General features: G+C 38.2%; 4 protein-coding genes across 16 annotated transcripts in view; 3 read left to right on the top strand and 1 right to left on the bottom strand.

Moving 5' to 3' along the window:
- The first annotated feature begins 125 nt into the window (after window positions 1-125).
- On the top strand, window positions 126-18,019 carry LOC128260466 (plastin-1). Of its 2 annotated transcripts, none has more exons than XM_052993506.1 (5): window positions 126-671; window positions 14,045-15,155; window positions 15,698-15,976; window positions 16,209-16,462; window positions 16,820-18,019. In XM_052993506.1, the coding sequence occupies exons 1-5, from the start codon at window positions 597-599 to the stop codon at window positions 17,021-17,023; spliced, it is 1,923 nt and encodes a 640-aa protein (XP_052849466.1). In that variant the 5' UTR covers window positions 126-596; the 3' UTR covers window positions 17,024-18,019. The 2 variants fall into 2 exon arrangements, with proteins under 2 accessions (XP_052849466.1, XP_052849465.1); XM_052993505.1 differs by lacking the exon at window positions 126-671 and adding an exon at window positions 10,983-11,378.
- A 1,192-nt stretch (window positions 18,020-19,211) lies between these two features.
- Window positions 19,212-20,026, top strand: LOC128260477 (uncharacterized). Its single transcript, XM_052993523.1, has 2 exons — window positions 19,212-19,343; window positions 19,411-20,026. Exons 1-2 carry the CDS (start codon window positions 19,302-19,304, stop codon window positions 19,960-19,962), a joined length of 594 nt encoding a protein of 197 aa, XP_052849483.1. The 5' UTR covers window positions 19,212-19,301; the 3' UTR covers window positions 19,963-20,026.
- A 1,371-nt stretch (window positions 20,027-21,397) lies between these two features.
- On the top strand, window positions 21,398-22,510 carry LOC128260476 (uncharacterized). Its single transcript, XM_052993522.1, has 2 exons — window positions 21,398-21,511; window positions 21,884-22,510. Exons 1-2 carry the CDS (start codon window positions 21,446-21,448, stop codon window positions 22,463-22,465), a joined length of 648 nt encoding a protein of 215 aa, XP_052849482.1. The 5' UTR covers window positions 21,398-21,445; the 3' UTR covers window positions 22,466-22,510.
- Window positions 22,511-22,849: 339 nt separating this feature from the next.
- The window catches only part of LOC128260458 (alpha-protein kinase 1), a 54,548-nt gene continuing 51,650 nt past the window's right edge, over window positions 22,850-25,747 (bottom strand). For 7 of the 12 annotated variants that reach the window (XM_052993475.1, XM_052993484.1, XM_052993477.1 and 4 more), the window contains 4 exons: window positions 24,996-25,392; window positions 24,157-24,405; window positions 23,889-24,097; window positions 22,850-23,813 (listed from right to left, as the gene is read on the bottom strand). In XM_052993475.1, the coding sequence (XP_052849435.1) occupies window positions 23,405-23,813; window positions 23,889-24,097; window positions 24,157-24,405; window positions 24,996-25,392 (1,264 nt within the window). In that variant the 3' untranslated portion in view covers window positions 22,850-23,404. Of the gene's footprint in view, window positions 23,814-23,888; window positions 24,098-24,156; window positions 24,406-24,995; window positions 25,393-25,543; window positions 25,576-25,747 lie in introns of those variants that run through there. The other 5 variants (XM_052993476.1, XM_052993487.1, XM_052993478.1 and 2 more) reach the window with 2 other exon arrangements.

Here is a 25,747-nt window from a genome sequence, read left to right as displayed (position 1 = left end):
TGGTCTGTCAAAATCCCGCGCGGTAAGCGATAGATACTATCGTAAGCGATCGATAAACATCGATAGTCCCTGCCAAGCATCGATAAGACCGATATTTTGAAAACATCTTTGATTTGCTCACCTGGCCACACTGTGCGCATTGTTGTTTTGCTCCCCCACTTTGTCGCGTCGCCTTAACAAAATTGTTAAATACTGTTAACAAAAACGCTTCGCACGCACAGCACCGGTCGATTTCGAGTTTGGACGCCACATCGAACGTGGAAACGAACCGTACTGGTTTGAAATTGTAAACAAACAAGGCGGTTAATAGCAGACTTGTATTTTTTTTTTTTGGTAAGAAAGCCAGTTACAAACCACCGACGAAAACAGGAGTGTGTGGGTGCAAATTATAATTAATAAAAAAACGCACAAACATAGATATAGAAATAAAGGAGCGCGGCAAAAAAAAAGAGAAGGAGCGTATTAAAAACGCCGACTGCGAAAACGGCCACAAAGTGAAATTGATAATAAACGCATAATTTATTTAAAATAATAACCAATCAGCGGCGGCAGTTATAAATAATTAAGAAAGTTAAGAAGAAAAGCACACAGCGAAAATGGCAACACTAAACAAATTCACAAAAACGTTGTCCATTGATGAAAAGGCCGAGATCAAGGAGAAATTCATAGAGGTGAGTGACAAAAAGAGGGAGAAAAAAGAAAATAATAGTTGGACAGGCAATATTCAATCAATGGCAAATTATTAAAATTCAAATTGAATGACTCACACAAACGAACACATACATATGAGCAGCAGGAAGAAAACCGTTAAGCGGTGCATGTGGGCGTCGGCGTTGACAATGGGGAGCAGCGACGCCGACTGCGACTGAGAGCCGACGGAGATGCCGACTGCAACGCTGGCCTTCAACAGTGCAAAGCAACCCCCCATGAAGTGCACGAAGAAGAAGAGGAAAAAGGAGCAGCAGGAGGAGGAAACCAGGGACGGATCTTAAGATAGATTTTGGAGGGGTCAGCTCACTGAATTAATTTATCTGAAAACAAACAAGATGCCAATCATTATAAATATCTCTTGATTGAAGTATCAAAATAGAAATTATTAATCCGATAAAATATTAGTTTTATTTGGAGACGTATCTTTTAGAGATTTAATTTACAAACAATGTTAATATCAGAGTTATACATCAAGCTGTTTTTTATCTGAGTAGGCATTATTTGATTGATATTGTGTAGATAATATGAAAGGCGACAACTATCCCCACCAGTAACAGCTTGAACAACCTAGTCCTTTTCCATCTGATTCCCCTTGGAGCCCCTACTATCCGCCACTGGGAAAAGAGAGAAGCAGAGACAAAGCATAGCTAGCTAACGGTTAATGCGCTGCGCCCGCTGCTGCTGCATGTGCGGGGGAGAGGGGGCGCGTGCGTAGTTGTGGGTGGGAGGGGGTCAGCAGATGAGCAAACAAGTTTCCCTTTCCCGCATCTCTTATCTCTCGCTCTCTTTGGGAGATGCACAGTGAATATTCGTTATCAAGCAACACTAAGAAGAAATAGTAAAAGAAACAAAAATACTTAAGAAGCAGAGGATCAAACAAATGTTTAAGCTTAAATCATCTTTAAAACTAATCTTGGTTATTAATAAATTAAAAATTGTATGTAATACGTAAAGTAGAGTGAATGTAGTCTATAACAGACTTTAAAACAATTCAAGAGCTTTGTTTTTGCTAAAATATTTTTTTATACAATATAATAAAGAAACAAAAAAAAAAATAAGAAGCCATCATTACCGAATTTCACTGTAGACACTTTACTTTGGCTTATACCCCCTTGATAAAGTACGCAAATATACCTTATCGGACTGGGAGAATTTCCCTTAGATATTTACAAAAAAAAAACTTTTTGGGTGGTGCCCTCTGGAACTGCAAAACCAAGAACAAAATCATTAAAAGCAGCAGCGCATGCGTCGAAAAACGCAAGTTCAATGCCGCTGTCGACGTCGCTGCCCATCTTCCCTTGGTGACTAATTTTAAACAAACTAAAGCTCGCAAACAAAAAACCGTCAAATAAAAAACAAAACAAACTGTCTTTCACTTGACGATTATTTCAAGCGAATTTCGCGAGAATAATATTTAGGCAAGGCCAGCGTTATAACGTTAACGTATAACGTGCATTTATTTCCATACCATGACACCACGTAAAAGTCGCTCTGCTGCCACCCCTTTTTTCGAGGGGGCTGAGGAAAGAAGGGGGGAATACCACGGAAAACCAGTTTCTGCTTAAACTAAAAATAAAAATAAAAATCTCAGGCCCCGTCACCGGGAGAGCGTGAAAAACTACGTCTCAGCTCGGCCGCAGCTTCAATTCAGATCTCTGCTCTCGAACCCAAGACAAGTCGCACAGTGGGCTTCAAGAGGTTCAGAGCGGGAGCGGGGATACAGAATAAATCCAAAGAGTTTGAGTTCATTATATTTCTTATTGGTTGCTGGTTGCTAGATAAATGTTTCTTCTGGCTAATATTATCTTACACAATAGAAATTCGCAAACGATTTTTTATAATTTCTGGAAAACGGCAACCAACTGGGAATTTTTTTGGATATTGAAAAGCGTTTTGAAAATTTTCACATTTAATTTAGTGTGATATATTTTCTAAATATTATTTGAGAAATTTATTTATTTCCGAAGAAAAATAAATATTTTTAATAATTTTATTTAATAAAGAATGTGTTGTAAAAAGCATTTGGTCGGTTTTATATCTTTGGAAATTTTTCAAATATATAGCAAACCTAAAATTGCTTTCGGAATTCCTCCAAAAAACCCCTTTTAGCACCACTGTGCACTCGTCACCTTGGTTCAAGGGGCAACCAGAGTCGAGCAATTTACGTTCAATTTTATGCATACATTTAATAGTTTACAATTGTTTCTTGCTGATTTCTTCGCCCGACTTTTCAAATCCCGCTCTGCATTTAGCTTTTCGCTGAGCTCGTAATTCCCGGCAATTCCAAAACCAAAAAGAGAGAAGTAATAAACGCCCACGCTGCAATTGCTTCGAGTGCAGGCCATAAAAATCCGTATATGCTGGAAGACATAAAAAAAGACTTCGCTTGATTGCAATTGCCAACGGAGAGGAATTTATGTAGGCATAAAAATGGTTTTAAAAATTCCTGAGAGAAGCATTTAATAACTTTGGATTCTTAAAAATAATGTGAATAAAACTTTTTTTGATTTTGATAAAGTCTGTGAAGTAATCTTATTATTATCCCAAATATTATAATGTTTAATGCGCTAACAGTATTCTCTCTTAATATTTTAAAGAAGCTTAAGATACATTGAATCTTTCAAAGATTTGTTTTAACAGTCCGTTTAAGGCTTTTCATTTTTCGAGTGTATTATTTAAGGCAGCTCCTGTCGCACGCGTGTTTGGCGTTAATCGGCCGAACAATACGGGTCCATTGTGTTTGGAACTCCAACAAATCTGCGTGGCCAACGAAACGATTTGCAAGAAACGGATTCCAAACGAGATCGGGATAAATACTGGAAAACGGCATATAATGAGTGGGAGTTGTGTTGGCGGGGAACAAACACTGCACTGATTGACACTTGAAAGCAGAAATCTGTTTTCGTTATTCCACTATTGTTGTTGGATGCTGCGATGACTAATGCCACTACTTGAGATCTTTTTTTTTATTTCCTCAATAAAGGTTGTATACTCCGATATTAAATTAAAGTCCCATGGGGACTGTGAATGACAGTATTATCAGGATACAAGTCTCAATATATAATGTAAAACAGTACTTTCCCTGATTGGGAAAGCCTTGTTGTGTAATAAGCCATTCTGTACTTTTTGTGGTATTATAGAGATAATTTCTTAAAATTTTTCGATAAACAGTATTAACTCTAGAAAATCGCCAAGAGATACTTAAAACACTTATACTTTTTAAAATGTAATTGCCACATAAAAAGATGTAAACAAATATTATTAAAATATGCTGCCCATCCCATTCAGGGTATTAAGGATTCAGGGTTGCTTTCAGGATTATTGCTTATCGCATGTGAGTGGCACATTGTTGCCATTTGCTTATGTCCAAAAGCGAGACAGAGTTGCCACACCCACATACAAAGCGTTGCTTTTGTTTATCTTTCGCCTCTGGTTTCTGTGTTTCTTTCTCATTCTTCTGGTGTTTTTGTTTCTGTTTCGGTTTCTGTTTCTGCGTGGGAGTGTCAGTGTTAATTGCCGCAAAGCCGCGCATTTTGAGTGCCACGATGTGAAGGAGATATGCAATGTGTTTTTATGGTTTATCGGGCTTGCATACTTGATAAACAATGACGGTAACAATTTTAGGAATGCCAGTCTTTTCCAAAGTTTTGATTAATACATCAATCAGTAAGAGGTGTCATCTGAAATTACTAGTCTTAAAATTTATGTTATAAAACTATTTTTATGTTGCACTTAAATCCAGGCATAAAATTTTTTTTTAAAAAATTGCTAACAATTTTAAAGTATTTTACTTGAAAATGCAGTTAAATTCAGAAAAGTATTTTGTGCCCTAGTTAGTATGCTGATACCTTGTAATCTGGCATAGATACTTTTTATTTTCCACAAAATGCGTGGCTTTATTGATGCTATTATCTTAGCTGCAGCTGTGTGCTGCCTTTGTTGCGTTGCATGTTGCTGTTTTCAAAAGTTGATGGGCAGGCACATAATTCATTTGGCTGCGTTTATTAGGTCTTTCGGCTGCTGCTGATGTTTTTTCTCTCGACTTTTTTTTCCTGCTTTTACTGTGCTCCCATTCACACAAAAAACAACACTTATTGTTGTCTTTTCCGAATATAATTCTTCGGGATGTTGCTACAGCTTGGCTTTTATCAACATTGTGGAGGTCTTCAAGTGCATTTTAAGTGCATGGGCTACTTGGGCACTCAAAACCGCTTTCTTTATTTATTTCGTTTTTAATTTCTTTGTCATTTTAATGCACATGCCAAAGATTTTTGAATACCCAATACAATCAACACACACAGTGTCCATCAAAAGTCGTGCCGCACAGTGGGTCGTGATCCAGCGGCGATGATATCACTCGATCCGAAGACTATGTGTTTATAAGTCAAAGAAACACGTAAGTGTTACGTGATTGGCGAATAAACAAAACGAATTGTGGAAATTATTTGAGAGCCATTTAAAATGTCGTTAAAAGAATGGGTATTAAATCAACACAGAATGTTTGCCAAGCTTGTTAAATATATGCGTTGTAAAAAATACTTGGGACTGGGACGCATTTAATCTGTGTTAAATAAGTTATTGTTGTAATTAAATTACTGGGAAAACCCCAGAGTTACACTGTGCATTGCTATCAAGAGTGAAAGTGTTCGTAATGCGTTGATTGCATTTTATGTACGATAAGTTGCGGCTGCATTAATACAACTTCTCCCTCACTTTACCACTTTTTCTCTTGCTTATTTGGTTGTCCTTTTGCCTTTCGTTTTCATGCTCTGGCTACGGGTAATTTCGTTTCCAATGATAATGAAGTGTTGTATTTAACTTGAATTGTTCCTTCTATTTATGCTCGATTTATGTTAGTTTCTAAATAAAAATATATATATATTTAAATGAACTTCAGTTGTCGTAGGGATTGAGTAAGATAACTTTCAATTCAAAAAGATAAGCTTATCTATCTTTGCATCATATCTAATTTTATTAATCCTGTTAATATTCTCAGTAAAATTTAAGTGCAGATAAAAATCCTCAGAATGTCAAAAATCATGTGTTTACTATTAAAATTGTTATCAACAGATATAGTGATTTTAAGGTGTACCAAAATCCCTATAAGACTTCTGATTTTTGTATATCCAAGATAAAAAATAATCTGATGAATAATAATGTCTGAGATAAGAGATCAAAAATTCCGAGTAGATGACCAATTTTATTGTTATTTTTTCATAAGGGTATTTAAATCCCGGGTACCATTTTTGGCAGCCTTCCTTGGTTGTTTTCGGAATGTTTTTTCTGCGTGTCGGGTTTGTTGAACTCTGGCCAGTTACCTTTTGGGGGCAGCGGTGGGTTGTTTGTCATTTCTTTTTATCAGTTTTTGCCATTTTCGGTTTTCACTTGGGACCACAGTGAGAGAAAGGGGGGATATGGATATGGATATGGGTATGGTAAACAGAGACACGGATGATTTAGTGGCTCATTTCCAATATTTACCGGAGTGTAACGTCGACCCCCCCGCCCCACCATTCCCTTTTTCACATTTTCACCCTTCGCTTTTTCCTCATATTTTCCACAGTGTTTTTTTTTTGTAGTTGATTAACTGTAAATTTGTCATAATGAAGTGCAACGTTGACTTTCACAGATCGCTTGTAGTCGCGTGCTCTATACACTTGACGAAACATTGTTTTCCCGCTGTCATTGTTGTTGTGGGAAATCATTGAGGCGCGGCCAATACAATTAACACCCACAACCGAGCGGTGAAGTAGTTCATTAGCCGAACTAAACGCTCCTTTAGCAACACAATTGAAAAGCCACAAAGTGATGAGCTTCAATTAACAGCACACTGATAAAAAAGGACATTATTAAATGTTTATTTAATTGACAAAAAAAGGATAAAAATTCTTATGGTATCTAAATATATTTTAAATATATATATTTTGACGCTATGAAATTGAATTAAATTAGATTGTATTATCTATTTATTAAATTGTATTATTTTTATTTTCCCATTTTTAGAAAAAAAATCCCTTAAATGAAAAAACTTTTATATGATATTAATAACGATATGTCGTACGTCTGTTTCAATTTTTGAGGGTGATATTAGTGTAATTAGCAAGTGGTCGTTATGACTCAGTTTTGGTAATTTATCCTGGTTCTGACTAATACAGATATTATATGTCACTCGCGAAAGTGTAATCAGTCGCAGTCCCAGTCGAAAAGGCGAGGCTTGACTTTGGGGGCAAAGGGAAACAAAACACCGAATACATTTTAGTGGAAACAAAACGAATCGCCCTGTCTTGTCCGACATTTCTACTTATAATTGAGGGCAATAAAATAGTTACCAAGCTACCTAGACAAGGCAATATATTAATTACTTACTTTTTCAACCAGAAATAATAAAATACTATCCGTAAACTTTTTGTCAATTAAAAAAAGACTTGGGAAACATTAGGTGAGTTTTAAGGGTATGAGTTTTGTTATATGATTCCAAATTATATGACTTAATCTATATATGATTCCAAATTGAATTATCACATTTATTATTTCCTAATTACGGTCCTAAATTGATTGAAGCAATTGAAATTTTTTTACGATTTCTGATCACTGTAAAACTTTATAAATCATTTGGTTAATAAATTGTTTGTATTAGTTTGTGCTGTATAATACATTTTTAACCGTTTACAGCTTTTAAATACACAATTTAGAAATCTAGCCTAGTTGTTAAATAACCTCTTATAAAGCCCCAAACCAGAGTTACTATTATTTCACCAGCAATTGTCTTTGGATCCACGCCCACGACTTGGCGAATCCCGCTGTCTAGTTGGCGGATATGTGTCACTGCTGATTATACAATTTACTTAACTTTTTTTGCGTGCGCCGGCTGGACGCACTTCAAATTTCTACATAAATATTTATTACACTCAAAGTTGCGAGTAATCGCAGACAAGCGAAAACTCAAAATTTGCTTTACGTGTTACAAATTTCAATTGACTGCGACAACGTCAAAAAACAAAAACGACAACGAAGCCCAAGTTAAATGCGAACAACGACCGACAAACAACCAGAAAAACAACAACAAATACAAATATAAAATAAAACCACAACAACGGCAAGAGAAACGAAAAGTAACGCACTGACACCGATTGACATGCCAGGCGACAAAAGATAGTTTTAAGTATTTTTATTTAAGGAAGAAATTGATGGTTTAAGTAACTAACCCCCTTGGGCTTTAATCGAAAGATGATCAGTCATTAACAAATTTTGATTAATTTACATATTTCAGGGGTTCTTAAAGCTTTTAAACATATAATTGGAAAAAAAGATATTTTTAAATTTAAGTTAGAAAGTATATTTTAAATGTTGAGGATTTTTTTAATTTTGTAAGGTGCACCTTTTAAAGTATCTATTGGTGGTCTTTTTTTTACGGCCGTGCAACGGTAAACAACTATCTAGCATATCATCATTATTATCGCCATCATCGGCATAGGCATGGGCGCATTATTAATTTTTGTTCAATTGATTTCCTTTGCCTGTATTTGAACAGCCATTTCTTATTTCGACCTCCAAAGCAGAGGGGTCAAAGGGGGGGCACTTCGAGTACTACTACACATATGCATAAAGCGGTACGAGTAGCTATCAAACAATGCTGATTAACATGTTTCGAATGCTGTTGACTCACGTTCAATCAGCGGGCGTTGTATTGTTATTTTTTTTTTTTTTTGTATGGTTTATTGTTGCTGTTGATGTAATGCTGCCTTTGTTGTCGAGGTCGCGACACACTGAAAAAGTGGGTGGAATGGGTTAAACGGGGTGGTGGGAGGCTGCCACCGGGCTTTATAAACTACATATAGTTGCATTATCGCACGGCATTACTTGATATGCAAAAGCTAGGGGAATCCACTTGTCGTGCTAGGCATACGAAATGGAAATGACAGTTTTTGGACTCGAAAACCGGTTCAACGAAAGCGAAAAAAAGTGGCACAAATAGTGTTTTCTCGGCCAGGTGACATTTGCAATTACGTCACTCAAACATTATCCCCTAAAAGCCGGGGCAAACAAAACTTTAAAAACTTTAAACGCCGTTTAGCATTTTTTCTCGAATTTCTCGCGGCTGCTAATGAACTTCATTTGTTGTAAATTGCCTTCAAATGACAGTGACTAAGCCCCAAATAGCGGCGCAAACATTGACGCTGAAAAGAATAACAAAATAGAAAAAATAAACAAAAAAAAACATACAAGGAAAAACGTTCATTAACAAAAATTTCGCGCGTTGTTTGTCATAATTATGATTGCCGCCTAAGTTCTCTTCTGGGTTCAAAATTAAAAAAGAGAACCTACACTAGACAAAACAAACTTTACAATAAATAAATACACCATAGCTAATATAAATGTTTTGTGTAACTTTAGTTTTTTTATTATTGAAACCTGAAAAAACAAGGCTGTTTTTTATCTTAATTTCTTGAATATATATTTTAAAAAATAGTTTATATGTAAATAAGCTTCAAAGCTATTTGGTTTATTCTTTTAAGTGTACAAAAACCAGGCAGGTGAAGGGTTAGCAAACATCGGTGACACCAAAAGTGAACCCGTAGAAAGTTGCTTGGGGTCAGGCGTGTGCGGTTCTGGTCTTTGGTTTTTCACTGGCAGTGAAAATATACTTAAAAACGACTTTTAAGAAATTTAAGTATTTAAAAAAAACATTGTGGTTCTATACCAATAAATTGTAGCAGTGGTAAAGGTGTTAATCATGTGCAATAAATAATTGATTTTGAATAAGATAAACACATCTCATGAACTGAGATAAATATTTATTAAACCAAAACAGTTTACACGTCAATTTAGGTTAATTATTGAGGGGAGTGGCACTGAAATAAGGTTAATGACTGATAAATAAACACCTGTCTAAAATGATTGTTTTCTTCCCTCTTTTGAACAAAAAAAAAAAGAATTTTAGAATTAAGACCATAAGTCTCAAACTCTGACAAAGAACAATTAGTTTTATTATAAGATTAAAAACAGATATATTATAATGAAGATATGATGATATTTCTGTACTAAGATCTTAAAACTTCAATCTTTTGATGTTGCTAAACGTTAATTTAATAACCCCCTAATACAATTATGTTGTAGAGGAAGTCTAACTTTTATTGTCGCCTTTCCTTGTCTTATCGAGTCCCGAACTTTCATTATCTGGTCGGAATTAGATTTATGTTCTACAAGCCGAAATGACATTTGCCACATAATTCACTAGCTGATACAATGGCTATTAAAAAACCAATTACGTTTAAACGCCGTGTCCCGCTCTCATTTCCCATTTACTCTCTGTAAGTTCACTTGGCGAGTGGTATTGCATTCCACCAAAAACTTTTTGATGCGTAAGCAATTTGCTGAAAGCGATTTGGGCTCTCGCGAATGTTTTTAAAAAGGGTTGCCACGTCACGGAAGAAAACGAAAATTAAAAGATGACTCAATTTACTCAACTATAAGCGATTCCACTAATTTATTCCATCTAAGCATGCATACTATATTTGTATATTTCCCTATAGGATGAATCACCATTATATATCATCCATTTAAGTTCGGTGGATTTGAATGTTTTCGACTTAAGAAATAGTTTGCTATAATGCATTTATTTACAATTAATATTTCGAAGAATTTGTATAAATTGTTATTAAAAATATTTTTTCATTTAAAATAATTTTGTTAAGAATATCGTCTAACCTCAGCGATTGCGGTTTCGATAAGATTTTGAACAGAACTTTTAAATAGCTTTTTTTTATTAATATGTTGATTTTATTTCAACTGAATCCTGATAAGGACATTCGGTCTGCATTTGTCGACCAGGTAACCCTGTTGTATTAGTGCACCTGAAAGAGAGCGAACGAGAGTGGCTCAATTGTTTTATCAGTGAAAGAAATTGAGAATGACTTTATCAATTGTTGGAGAGAGCGGAAAACTATAGCCAATTATTTTTGTTCGTTCTTAACTGTTTTTGAAATGTGTAATATGAAAACCGGGTTTCGACAGATGTCTTGTAATCAATACTTTATTTATGGTAGTTTTAAGGAGTGAGTAACTATTTATCAACATTTTTTAGTTATGATTCAGGATGACACGTTTTGTAATTAGCTGTTCTCTCTGTGCCGCCCTCTCTCTCTCTCTCTTCCCTCTCTTTTTTACTGATAAGGTACCGTTCGATTGGAATGTTTTTTTGCCTCTTTTTTTGTGATAAAATAAAAGGCATAAATAGTCCGCTCCACTGAACCACTCAATTAGTTCTCAGTTTTAGCTCGTGGAAAGCGATTCAGGCAAAAAAAAGAAGAGATCGACGAAGAAAGTAGGAAAGAAAGGAGTTTTTACAACAAACATAACGTAAAAGCTCGCATCCTTGGCTCTCTTTCGCTCTCTCCCTTTCTCTCACTTTCTCCCGATCAATTAAACTTCTCTTCTTCTCGCGCGCGCTCTCCATAGTGTTTGTGTGTGTTCAACTACATATCTGTGTGCAAATCAATTAATTTTTGTTTGTTTATTTTTGCAACGAAAACAAGAAGGAATTTCGTAAATAATAAAATTAATTCCGCGCGCAAACATACATTGGAATAATGGCCGATATTATCAACGTGAACCAGCACCAGACGACCGAGGAGTTCAAGCAGAATCTCGAGGAGCTGCTGCCCAATGTAGGTGGCGCCACTGGGCCTGCTACAGTGGATAACCGCTAAAGCAATAGTTGTTCGAAAAACATGATGAATTGCTTAAATTCTTTTAACTATTTATTTCAAAAATAAGTGGATGAATTCTTTTTGAATAGACGTTTCTGTTTCCTCACAAAACAGAAAAAAAATATTTTATTTTTAAATTGTTACCAATTTGATGGAGCATACAATACTAAAACCTTTCTTGGTTGTCGAGATCACATTATTTTATGTTAAATAATGTTAAATGTATTGAAGCATTTGGCATGAAATTAAATTGGTTTTTAATATTAAATATAGTTTGTTATTTACTTAAAATTTGTGTTTGAAGAAGTGAAGCATATTTACAAATCATATTCATAAAATTTGGGCATCACAGACTTTAAAGTTAAAATTTTTTTATTTACACAATTTTTTTTTAGAGGAGTTGAACTGTATTTTTTTTATTACTCACAACTCACGTAATCACTCCCTCTCGATTTTGGTGTGTCTGTGTTTTTTTCCTGCCCTATCACTTTTTCTCGGGGCACTTTATGGCTTTTTAATCGATAACACAGACAGGTGACACGCATACCAATACCCATAAGCGGGGCCTTTACAGTGAACACCTCCGATAAAGAGCACGCGCCACAATTGACCCACTGCAACCCCCGTCCCGTCCATTTCCCCCTGAAAATATGGCGAAAATCAAAATCACTTCCGTTCGATGTCAGTCATATGTATGTTGGCCAAAAGTATTTCCCTCCCATCAGCGTTTTGGCCAAGGACATCACCCCCGATGGCTTTTCGGTTTTCCCCCCTCGAGAACCACCCATCATATCATTACCATATACGTAATCGAGTGCTGTTTTCGATTTTATGTTAGCTTTTTGGCGCACAGAAATTTATCTTATCGGCAAACGGCAAAAGCAATGGACGCACCACTACCAAACCGCGTTACCAACCACTGAGCCATAAATTCCACAGTCCCACAGTCCAGTATCAGCCCATCCACGTTCCATTACCCCGTGGATTTTCCTTACTTCGCACAGAGAGGAAATGGGTAAAGGCGTAGGTTTTATGACAACGCCCGGCTAAATACTTGGTTTTCCCCTAATTTTGGATTTTGGCTTGGGTTCCAGGAAATTCGCAACTATCGCGTGGCTTTGTTTAGGGAAACTAACTACCAAACATATTGCAAAATATTGGTTAATATGGGCTAGCTTAGTCCTAGATATATAAAACAAAATGTAAAAAAAGGAATCATCGTGCATAATATGGAATGTTTAGAGTGCGATTTTTAATATTTATCTATATTCAATAGCTTAATTCATGAATAAAGTAAAACATTAAATGTTAAGGATAAAATTTTAGGTTTCTAGATAATTTAACGATAGTAATATTGGGTAAGGTTAGTTTTCAATACAATAAGTTTAGTAAGATGGTTCTTGAGCATAGTTATTTTACCACGTTTCAGTTTTAATTATAAAAATGTACAGATATTACCTTATTACCATCTTAATTTTACATTTTTTAATTATTTATTTTTTTATTATTTTTATTTTGAAATTACCTTAACTTTAATCCTGTAAAATTTATAATGTGGGAACTGACCTCTTCAAAGCTTGCCAAAGCTCGTCCTTATCTTAGGTATTTCAAGCATATTGACCAATACTCGCGGCCAGCCTTTAAATATGACTAATAAATTAAAAGCTTGTGAAACCCACTTAATCTAGACTATATATACTGATTGGCCCCACCTCTTTGATTATGTTGGCATTACAAAAAGTGAAAACATCTGGACTATAAATTGTATTTAAAACGGTGAACTCTTAGTCATCATCAAATGAGGAAATTAATTTGCCGGTCATCAGGTGATTTACAAAATTTGTTTGGGCTTTCACTTCTTTGAATTTTTTTTAAAGACTCTTCAATTACTGGGGTATTTTTGTTTTTCGGCACCCACTCACACGTTTTTGAACTGAATAATTTGAAACGAACAATTTTCGATAATCAGCTAATCTAGATAGTACCCCTCGAACTGGAAACTGAAAAATGGAAATGAAATTCGATAAGGCCGGCACACACAGGCACACACAGGCACACAGGGTGATAAGGTCGCGGGAGATGGAAAATACAATTTACAATATTGCATACCGAATTCCGCAGACAAAACAGGTGGGGGCACTGGAATGCGGCTGTGTGTTTGGCATTCGGATTTGATTGATGACTCACAGATCGATCGGGGCAATCAGCGGACAAACTTACTCATGACCGAGGATTACTCATAGATCGCTCCTCTTTCTCGACTGGTGTGCCCTTTTAAGTCATTTCGGATTCCGAGAAGGCCAGGAGGCAAATTTATGAATGAGAGAAGCTATTTAAAGGTCATCTGTTGTTTATTTGCTTGTATCAATCAACTAAAGAAATAACTGAAATGAATAAGCTGTACTTATTGCTTAAGTCATTTACACTATTTCTTTATTTCCAGATTTCACTAGCATAAATATATTAAAGAATCATACATTTCGTTATGATAAGATGCAAGTGACTTTTAAAGAACGCAATTCCATACATTTTCTCAGTTTAAAACCTTTCAAATTAATTATATGATTATTAATCTAAGCCGACGTAACATGCTTATTAATTGAAATCCTTCTGCCTTTTTCCAGTTGGACGCCAACAAGGATGGCTTCATCGACCTGCACGAGCTGAAGGATGCGCTCAACCAGGTGGGCTTCAAGCTGGCCGGCTACCAGGTGCGCGAGATGATCGATGAGTACAAGGGCAAACAGCGGACCGCCTTCCAGGGCAAGCTGAATCTGGAGGAGTTCGAGGCCCTGTGCCTGGACCTGAAGAGCAAGGATGTGGCCAGCACGTTCAAGACGGTCGTCTCCAAGAAGGAGAACCTAGAGACGCTCGGCGGCATGTCGAGCATCTCGTCGGAGGGCACCACCCATTCGGTGCGCCTCGAGGAGCAGCTGGCCTTCTCCGACTGGATCAACTCGAATCTGGGCCACGACAAGGACCTGCAGCACCTGCTGCCCATCGACAGCGAGGGCAAGCGCCTGTATCTGAGCATCAAGGATGGCATATTGCTGTGCAAGATCATCAATCACTCCTGCCCGGACACCATCGACGAGCGGGCAATCAACAAGAAGAACCTCACCGTCTACCGGGAGTTCGAGAATCTAACCCTGGCCCTGGTCTCCTCGCAGGCGATTGGCTGCAACATTGTGAACATCGATGCCCACGATCTGGCCAAGGGCAAGCCGCATCTGGTGCTGGGTCTCCTCTGGCAGATCATCCGCATCGGCCTGTTCAGCCACATCACGCTGGACAGCTGTCCCGGATTGGCTGGCCTGCTGTTCGACAACGAGCGTCTCGAGGACCTGATGAAGATGTCGCCGGAGGCCATCCTGCTGCGCTGGGTCAACCACCACTTGGAGCGGGCCGGCATCTCGCGGCGGTGCACCAACTTCCAGTCGGACATCGTCGACTCCGAGATCTATTCGCATCTGCTCAAGCAGATCGCCGGCAACGATGCGGATGTCAATCTGGATGCTCTGCGGGAATCGGACATGCAGTCGCGGGCGGAGATCATGCTGCAGCAGGCGGCCAAGCTCAACTGCCGCAGCTTCCTCACGCCGCAGGATGTCGTCAACGGCGTCTACAAACTCAATCTGGCCTTCGTGGCCAATCTGTTCAACAACCATCCGGGATTGGACAAGCCCGAACAGATCGAGGGACTCGAGTCCATCGAGGAGACGCGCGAGGAGAAGAGTAAGTAGCTGTTAAAATATTTAATCGGGAATATTTCCTTTAAGTTTTCAAGCATTGGAATTGTGAGGTCTGAACATCTTATTCTAAATATTAAATATTCTAAAATGTAATAACAATTCTTTTAAATATATTTTAAATATATATAAATATCATTACCTATAAAATTATACAACGTTACAAAATAGAACAAACTACAAATAGATTGCAACCAACATTTTTTTGAAACGACAAACAAAATTGATTAAGAGAAACCAGGCAATAAGGTTTATTTTAAAATAAATACAGATATCAACGACCATGGCTCCAATTTATGGCAGAAAAACAGCACTTTTTGTAATTACAAAGATAATATTTTATCAATGAGCTCTGCACAGGAAGTATAAGCTATAAAAATCTCAGAATTTCAGTTTAATTAGATAAACTGGTAGAAAAGTTACAAAATATATGAATATTTTTAAAAATAGAGTCAAAAATCGTAAATATTTATTACTCATAAGCTTATTAATTCTGTTAATTAATTTTTAATTTGATTATTTTTCCAGCCTACCGCAACTGGATGAACTCGATGGGCGTGGCGCCGCATGTGAACTGGCTGTACTCCGATTTGGCCGATGGCCTCGTCATCTTCCAGCTGTTCGACGTCATCAAGCCGGGCATTGTCAACTGGAGCCGCGTGCACAAGCGCTTCAGCCCGCTGCGCAAGTTCATGGAGAAGCTGGAGAACTGCAACTACGCGGTGGATCTGGGCAAGCAGCTGAAATTCTCGCTGGTCGGAATCGCTGGCCAGGATCTTAACGATGGCAATGCCACGCTGACGTTGGGTAGGCATAATACATTTAAGGGGAATATGCATAAAAGACTGAATTTTAAAATTATATTAAAATCTTTGAATGAGGCGTTTTAAATGCTTGCATGCCAGTCATGTTGCTTAAGCATTAATACAACCTAACACTTAAATTTGTATAAGTAATCACATTCCCAGTCTTTTTGCATTCCAACGTTGTTATGTTATTATGTGATACTAATTGTTTATTACTTTTTTTTTATAAATAGCTCTCATCTGGCAGCTTATGCGCGCCTATACCCTCTCCATTCTGTCCCGCTTGGCCAACACAGGCAATCCCATCATCGAGAAGGAGATCGTCCAGTGGGTGAACAACCGACTGACGGAGGCTGGCAAGCAGTCGCATCTGCGTAACTTCAACGACCCGGCCATTGCCGATGGCAAGATCGTGATCGATCTGATTGATGCCATCAAGGAGGGCAGCATCAACTACGAGTTGGTGCGCACCAGCGGTACACAGGAGGTGAGTTTTTGAAAATGCTGGATTAATTGCCGAACAACACCATAACAAAAGTATTCGAAATATTTAAAAAGATTTAATATGTTAAGTAAAAGAGAGGAAACATTCAAGTCAAGTATTTGTAGCATTTTGTTTTGAGGAAACTTTTTAAAAACTAGACATGTTATATAATGAAAAAAAAAATCCCTACTTTTGTTTCCCTAACATGTTTAAAAACTTTCAATTGTGATTTCACATTCCAATTCAACTTAGATTGTAAAGTAAAGCAATATTGAAACTGCAAAGAGTTGGCCAAATATCCTGCCATTTAGTTTCAATATCAATAACATACTAACGCTTTATTTTATTTATTTATTTCAGGATAACCTGGCCAATGCCAAGTACGCCATCTCCATGGCCCGCAAGATAGGCGCCCGCGTTTACGCCCTGCCCGAGGACATCACCGAGGTGAAGCCCAAGATGGTGATGACCGTCTTCGCCTGCATGATGGCCCTCGACTACGTGCCCAACATGGACAGTGTGGACCAGAACAACCACAACAGCTCCGCCAACAACAGCAATTAGGCGCCATAGCCACAACTCAATTATACATAACAGAATGGGATGGAATTTTGAAAGGGATGAGAACAGTGGGCACTACGTAAATTTGTCGTATTTGCTAATTATTAATTACTTCCTCCCTCCTGCGCTACCAATACATTTTTTGTGTTTTTTTTTTAATTTCGATTACTTTTTGTAATTTTTTTATTATATATATTTATATATATTATATGCTTGAGTATGCGTTTCCCCATATTGTAATTAAGCAAACAGATTTTAGAGTGTCGCGCATCTGTTTTCGAGCCCGGCGAGGTGTTTCTTTATTAGTTTTGTTTAACAATTGTTTAATTATACAACTGTAACCTTATTTTATAAATAGAGGTTTTGCTCTTTCTGCTTTAAATCCTAAAAAAAAAGAATTAAGAATCGAAAGAAACAAAAAACAAGCGACAAAGCTTACGTGCAAGATTAAGAGAGAATTGTAATAATATTATTGCGACGAAAACAATGAAAACAATTAACTTTGTAATATATATACATATATATTTATATACGATTACGATATGCGCCTATATACATAACATATATTTACATAAATCGATATATTTTTGCATAAATGCGTTGCCTGATGGGGAGATAACGAAGAAAGATCGGGATCGGGAATATCCAGAAACAAGAGAATAAGAGTTCGAAACAAAATCAGAGTAAATATTTTGTATTTAAAAAATATTTTTTTTGCAAATAATTGTAAGCCGCTTTTGTTTATGTTTTTTCCAACGCGTGTGTTTGTTCTATTTCTTTTTACATATTTGTATAATTTTGCGTTTAAGTGAGTTAGAGCGAGGTGGCAATAGGCAGCGCCAGCATGGCGCAGAAAGAGAGGGCAACAAACATTTTTTAGTGCAATGAGGCGACATATAAATCCAAGAAGAAAACAAAATGAGAAAAAGATGAAGTAATACTATATTCGTAATACAAATTAAACAATAAAGTAAACCTAAAAAAAAATTTTAAATAAAATGTGTTTCAGTGCAATTTTAATGGGGAAAAGCCTAATTTCAGTTTAGCTTGTGAAAAGCAAAACATTGCTTGCAACTTTGTTAAAATATAATTTATTTTTAAATTTAACATTTTCTGTTGATAATTACGTTGGTTTTTATAACGTATATTTATTCTTTTAAAACCCAGTCGTGTAAGTTTGCCGAAACTTTGACCGTTCATATAAAGTTGAGTCATAGGCATCAACATGAGAACAGAAAAGGCCTTCCTATATTTTATGTACTCTCATAACACCATCGTTTCTTAGAAATAATCGTATAGGAGATAAGGTTTCCCTAAAGTAGACTTTCTTGGCAATTCGGACCCTCCATTTAATAGCGAGGCTTATCAGATAAGACGCTCCTCACGTGGGAAAGCAAATCGATTGGAAAAGCAATGAAATCGAATCGCAGTACTGGTGTCCAGCGACAATATTGCTGATAAGCCTAGAATCAAAGCAAACAATATAAACTCAGCAACGAATGACCGGTGATTGCAAATGAAATGAATGGAATTGTGTCATGGCAAGTTTGCCTATCACGTGATAAATTATTTAATGACAATGTAGTATACGTTCTTGTATACATATAACAAAAACATATATTGTTATTTTTAAAACTTCGCTTATTCTTTAAAAACATGCGCCTTTAAAATGTCTGCCTTCTGCTATAACAATATTTTTTGTATGAACCTTATACTTTCCATACTATTTTGTTTTATTTAAGCCAAAAAGTAGGCAAATTTAAATTGAATTGTAGTTTTTCAATTGAAGATTAAGCTTTTTCAGTAAGAATTGCAGCCCAAAAATATAATTTAAAAATCGACCCATTGTTATGGGCTTTAAAACCCATCGTTATCTATTGATAAGAGAGGGCTGTGTCTTTCATAGGCTGTTTAAACATTGTGATAAATGAATATTCGATGTCCAATTGATCAATTGGCTTAGTGTCGTTATCAGGGCGTCAATGTGACTAGCTCAAGTTGAATTTGGTCTTAACCCGTTTTGAACATGTGGGAAATGATTTTTTAAAATTGGTAATATATAAAATGAATTAAAATGAAATTTGTAAAATTGTGCTTAATTGAAATTAATAATAACCAAATGCCAAAAAATAGAGACTCAATTAAAGAAAATAGGGGTAGCTCTAAACTTATTTTTTAAATGGTTAATCCCCAGACATCACATAGAGGGTTAAGGATCCAAATCATATAAAAGGCCCACATCGTCAGAAGTTGCTAATAGTTGAGTAATAACAACGAAATTATGAAGTATACCATTCTTGCCTTTGCCGTGTGCCTGCTTTGCGTGAGTTTGCTCTTTAAAAAAATAAAAATTAGTTGCATATACTAACTACTATAAAATTGAATTCCAGGTAAATGCATTGGTTGTGCCCTATCCCAGGGAGGACTCCTCGCCGGACCTGATCGACTTGTCCGATGGCGATGTGGCTGTTGAGGACTTCTTCTTTCTAAATAAAATCTACAAAGCCTTAAAGATCGCTTTGCGCAGCATCAAGGGACTCAATTGCGTCCTCAAGTGGGTGGCGGGCATCGAGGATAGTGCCAAGTTGTTCAACAGGAATGTGCTCCTTTGTGGCGCCACCGCCAGCAAGGAGGTGACCAATCTGATCAACGCCAATTTGAATATTATTAGCACCTGCAACGACATCATCAATCTGAAGACGAACGTTTGCGTCCTGGCCGAGGGTGAGGAGCCCAACATCACCAATAGCTGCTTCGTGAATACCCTTCGCAAGGTTTGGTCACTGAAGAAGCAAATCGACAAGGCCGTCAAACTGGCCAAGAAGATCCCGCAAACCGGTCCGAAGGCCGCCGTCTGTGTCAACGATGCCGTCAACACCCTGACCACCTACTACACCGCCTTCCCCCAGAACATGATCACCTGCTCCCAGCTCACCTCTTAAAGAGTTCGATTCCCACTCCCACAACCAATTCAAGCATGCAATAAAAAATCTGTGATTAACACAACTTTTGGGTTTTTATTATTTGGCAGAAAAATATTGTATTCCATTAATTTTTAAGGCGGCTTTTCGTGATCGAAAAAAATGATTTATCAGACTTAAAATTAAACTGAATTTAAAAGAACACATGGAAATAGACTTACAATAGTACTCAGTTATCAAATAGTTAATCCTAAGATATCATACCAAAACTTTCCGTATCATAACATAGGTTGGCTTTGTTCTTTATCAAATATATAAGTGGTTTGACTTGAAAAATGGGTGGAAATTCCTACCTTTTCACCATCTATTCCCTGTCTATATATTATATTAATGATATCGGGTGTCTATTAGCCCCGATTTTTCGTGCTTATGGTAAACTTAAAGTAGATTTTAGCTGTCAAATTAATTTTTTTTTTTACTTAGATGAGAAAACGAACCCAAGTCTATTAATGTTTATTATGAGTATTTTTTTTCAATGTGTTTTTGTAGTGCGAATAAACTTACCGAAAAACCTACAATCACGCTTTAGCATTGATAAAATTTGAAGTGTGGCAAAAACAACATTATCAAATAGATATGATCATATTGGCTTAGAGCACTGATTCAATGAACGTAACTTATACAATATGTTCATAATTACAGATTTTTTTGCCTTTTATTTATTTCATAATTTATTATGTTAAGCTTTCTTTGTAATTGGCATAGGTAATTCCAGAGTTAGATCTTATTTTATTACACCCAGATAAAAAACATGGTTCATCCAAATATTTTCGGTACTAATTTATGGAAAATTTTAGTTTCAAATTAAAAAAAAAATGGAAATCTACAATTTCTCCTATTAGATAAACAAATTTAATATGTTAATAATTACATTATCATGGTTTTATTTCTTTTTAAGTAAGTTTATATTTTTAAAAACAATGTTACCTTCAAGTATTTTAATGTTTAATTTTACTAGGTGGTTTTTCTCTGGGTGTATATTGAGCAGGTGTCAGTTAACAGAGATTGGTGACTTTTGCAAGGGTTTTGTTTTGGTGGCCGACTCTAAAATTAAATATCGCGGTTTTCCTGGGAGCAACAGTCAACCGGAGATTGTGCAGGTGCAGCATAGAGAATGTGTCCAAGATATGGACGTACCTATCTGGGGGCGATCTCTTCGAGCTATCGGAATCGGCACCACCCACTAAAAGAAGCCCCTTGGCTATCTCTTCTTCGGCGTCCACGCTGCATAGATAATGCCAAATTAGTTTCGGACTTTGGGTGGCGTTAATTAAACCTACATACCAACGCATGGCATATTCATCTTCGACAGTATTTGTGCAAATCAAAACATTCGAACCGCCAAATCGCCACTTCACTGATACGGCTCCCGTGGATCTTCTATATAAAACAACCCCACGGATCGGTCAGCAAACATTCGCCAGTGAAACCATCCACCAGCAACATGAAAGTGATCAGCCTGTGCCTTCTGGTTGTGGCCTCGGCCAGCTTCATCCTGACCACCGCCAACGTAAGTCGGCCGGTTTCTTATTTAAAAATAAAAAAATAATAAAAAAATACCAAGTGCCAGCAGTTGATAAAGCCAAATAAAGTGTAGCAAAAAGCCCAAAAAAAAATACGTTGGTATAAACAAAAGTTTCTTTTTTTTACTTTTTTTTTTTAATAAAACGATTGGATGATATATACTTCTGTGTCTTTCAAAAGTATACAATTTTTAATGTGTTGTGATACCAGTTATAAAAATTTATTTTTAAAATACTATTTTTAATATTTTGATAAAAAAGTGTTTTAAAAATTATGTTCTTCGTAAAAGTGATTCTTTTTAACAGTCTCTTGTTGGATTTCCCCCCCAGTAGCTAATCATTTCTTAATTTCTTTTAAGGCCAATGCTGTGGGAAACTTCGAGGACTTCGAGGCCTTCACCGATGTTGAGCTTGAGGAGCTGATCGCCGAGGAGATGCTGGACCAGGAGAACGACTTCATGGACGTCGAGCAGCATGGCTTCGTCAGCGGCTGCCGCAAGGTTCTGTTGGCTGGCTACAAGGGCATCAACGGCACCAAGTGTATCGTCGAGGAGGTGGCAGAGGTGCTGCTCACCTGCACCAGGTACGTGGACGCCGTCACTTCCTGCACCGGCGCCATTCCCCAGGACGTCCAGGCCATGTTGGCCACTGTCAAGAAGATGATCGGCACCGGCAACCAGATCATCAACTTGAAGTCCCAGCTCTGCGCCAACACCTCCACCAGGGGCGCCGTGTCCTCCACCAAGAACTTCTTCCACTGCACCTTCAAGGCCTTCTGCGCCACCATGTCCATGGTGCGTAGCATGAACGTGGTGATCAAGCAGGCCAGCCGCCTGCCCCCCAACACCGCCGCCTGCTACGTCTCGGCCACCAAGGACGTGGTCGCTGGCTGCAACGCGTTTGTGCCCAACATCAACTCCTGCATCGCCCACATGACGTAAGCGGGTGTCCACAAGTTGGCAATAAAACATGAGATTATGAGCAAAGCAATGGTACTTCTTTTTAAGTATAGGGGGTCTCTCGGTCTGGGGTTTTCAGAAATGCAAAGCTTAAAAGAATGAATACCTATCTTAAGACTTCAAAAAGAGGAAATTCCCAAAAACAAAATGGAATTACAAAAATGTGCCAAAAATATAAGTGTTTCCAGTCGACTAAGAATTGTATCACGAATTTAGGGCATGGTATGGCATTATACTATTTTCTTTGTTATTGAAAAAATAATTTTATTTTTGGAGCTTTAAACAAGCTCAACGATATATATATTATTTTATTGAACAGTTAAACTATGCCCAGGAAAAAAAAACTTGAAACCTTTGAAATTATATATGTATTTATTGATTCATTCGTTCGCTTGTTTATTCATAGATGTAGTATGTATTTGTGTATTTATGTAATTAATAATAATATTGTTTGAGCCGCGTATATAAAAACAAATAACAATAAAAAAATGCTTAGCCGAGACAATTAAATTAATGTCATTACTTAATAAATTCAAGCCGAGTCACACAAAAAAAAAGTACAATTATAGTTCGACATTAAAAATGATAAAAATACAACACCGAAATAAAACTCAAGGACATCAGTAAAGATTAGATATATACGGGTTTTCTGCCCCCCTAGGAATAACAATATTCTTTTTGCCAAAAAAAAAAAAAAAACAAAACGTTGAGTACGATTTAGGCGTAATAATAGGGGTTATGATAATGCATATAGTACAATGTAAGTAGCTAGTAACTTAGGCTAAGTTTTTATGGTTTATATTTAGGGTATCTCCTTTTAATGATTGCACATGCTTTAAGTTATTCGAAAAAAAAAAACAAAAAAAATGCACCGCTTAGAAGTTGAGTCATGGGCTGGATTTGGATTGGATATTGTGGTGTTCAGATCAGGCTGAGGCGACTGTTGGTCTTGCGCAACTGGGCGCGCCACGGAATGATGTTGTCCTCCTCCTCCTCGCCGTGTCCCTGACTGCCCTCCGAGGATTCGAGGAGCTCCTGGACGCCACCGACGGCCTGCTCCTGATCCTGATCAGCACTTTTTAGATCGCCATGGTTCTCCTTGTTGCCCAACTGGTGGAGTTGCTGTTGGAGCTGCTGATGCTGCTGTTGGAGCTGCTGATGCTGATGCTGCTGCTGCTGCTGCTGCTGTTGGAACTGGATCTGCTGGTAGTGCTGCTCCATGCCGGCCAGATTGATGTTGATGTTGTCGATGGACATGGCGCGATTCTTCAGCCGCCAGGTGTCCGCCACCCGGTTGTTCTCCTCCACCTTGGGCGTGTAGATGGCCGCCCTAGAAGAAGGTCAGACAATTGAGGCCAGGGGTCAGGAGACTCCCCACTAGCCGCCGGCACTCACACCCACTTACTTCAGCTTGTTCTCCGTCTCCTCGCGCCGTGCCAGTAGATCCCGCTTCCACTGGGGGATCTGGGACAGGCGGCGCGACTCCGCCTCCTGGGCCATCCGCTCCTCGAAGTCCTTCTTGGCCCGCTCGGCCGCCTTCTTGGCCATCATCTGGCGCTTCCAGTCGGGTATGGCGTTGCCGGCCTGGTCCCGTTCCGGTATCTGCAAGTAGATCTTTGACCCGCCTTCTTAGCCACCGTCCTGTGGGCACTTATGCGATGACCAAAACTCACCTGATCCACGTAGTTGTTGCCCGAAAACTGCTTGGTGATCTCCATGTAGTGCTCCGAGTCCATCCGGCTGGCCATCTGCTGCTCCACCTTCATCTTCTTGATGCCGGGTATGTCCTTGGAGATCTTCAGCTCGGCAATCAGGTCGGACTTGAGATAGGTGTCCGTGCTGGAGGTCAGGCACTGCATGCTCAGGCTGCGAGCGGGCATCTGGTAGGGCTTCGGCACCTTCTGCGTGTCCGTGCGGCGCAGCTGGAAGGGATTGCAAATGGGTTTGCATTAGGTATGTGTGATAATTTATTGTTTTTAAATAAATCAAGTAAGTGGCTGCTCTAGATGTCCGTTGTTACAACTCTAATGGTTTAACTTGAAAGCGTTAAATGGTTAAAGGAAAATGTTAAACATTCCTAGAGACTATGTATTCGTTTACATAAAAAACTACTGGAAAAGGTTGAATTTGTACAGTTTTTTTTTACAAAATGTAAGAAGTGGTTGTGTATTTTCAACATATGTATAAATTATAAGAATAATATATGTATATAAATATAAAATATAAATGTTTTAGCAAAAATCGGCTTTATTTTAACTACTATTTTGAAGTTATTTTGAAAAGAGTTTTTTAATAATATTTTTTCTAATAAATCTGGCAAGTGTTTATAATTTTTAAAATAAAAAAAATTGTTTGAAAACTTAATTTAAAATCTGGGAAATTGCAATTAAAGTCTTGGTAGTTAAGCACATATATTGTTAGGGAAACACTGCAATTAAATGTGTTTATAATTTATAATTTTTAAATATCGATTGGCTTTGGAATTGGTATTGGGATTGGAAACATCGCTCACCTGGACGCTGTTCAGATCCTGTATGGAGATGGCCGAGAGGGGCTGGTGCTGCTTCCTGGTGGCCGTGTCCTGGCTGTTGGGCGCCGATCCGTGCGGCTTCTTGGGCTTGTGCGACTTGCCGGACATGGTGACATCCTGGCCGCCCGCCCCGCCCATCGGCGGACCCATCATGGGCGGCTGCGGCGGCAGCATGCCGTGGGGCAGGGGCGGCGGCGGAGGCGGCAGCGGCGGCTGCTCGCCCATTCCATGCAGCTGGTGCGGATGGGGGTGGTGCGGATGTGGGTGGTGCGGATGCGGATGCGACTGCGGATGCTGCGAGTGGAGCTGCGAATGGTGCACCTGCTGCTGCTGCTGCTGGGCGATCTGTATCTGCATGTAGTCCTCCGTGTCCGTGGAGCTGTGAATTAAAGTTGGGTTTCTAATTAGGGAGAGATCTTGGTCTTGATTTTGGCCACTTTCACAGCAAAATGGCTAATGATTGGGTGGTGGGTGGTGGCTAGTGGACAGTGGCTAGTGGTTAGTGGTTAGTTAGTGAACAGTGGGCGGACCTGCGCCAGGCGTGGCGTGTGCGCAGTATCATCTTCGGATTGCAACTGAGTTGCACTGCCAGCTGCAACTGCGCAACTGTGGCAAGAAAAGTGGCAGGCCGCAAAGTGGCACGCATAAAATTTCATGCACTCTTGAGCGGCAGAGGAAGTGGCCAATCTCTCAGAAAAAGTGCTGGCAATTTAGATAGTTTACCACTCTTTGCT

This window comes from Drosophila gunungcola (genome assembly GCF_025200985.1).
Source record: "Drosophila gunungcola strain Sukarami chromosome X unlocalized genomic scaffold, Dgunungcola_SK_2 000023F, whole genome shotgun sequence".
Classification (NCBI taxonomy): domain Eukaryota; kingdom Metazoa; phylum Arthropoda; class Insecta; order Diptera; family Drosophilidae; genus Drosophila; species Drosophila gunungcola.
This window is presented reverse-complemented; position numbering and strand designations above follow the sequence as displayed.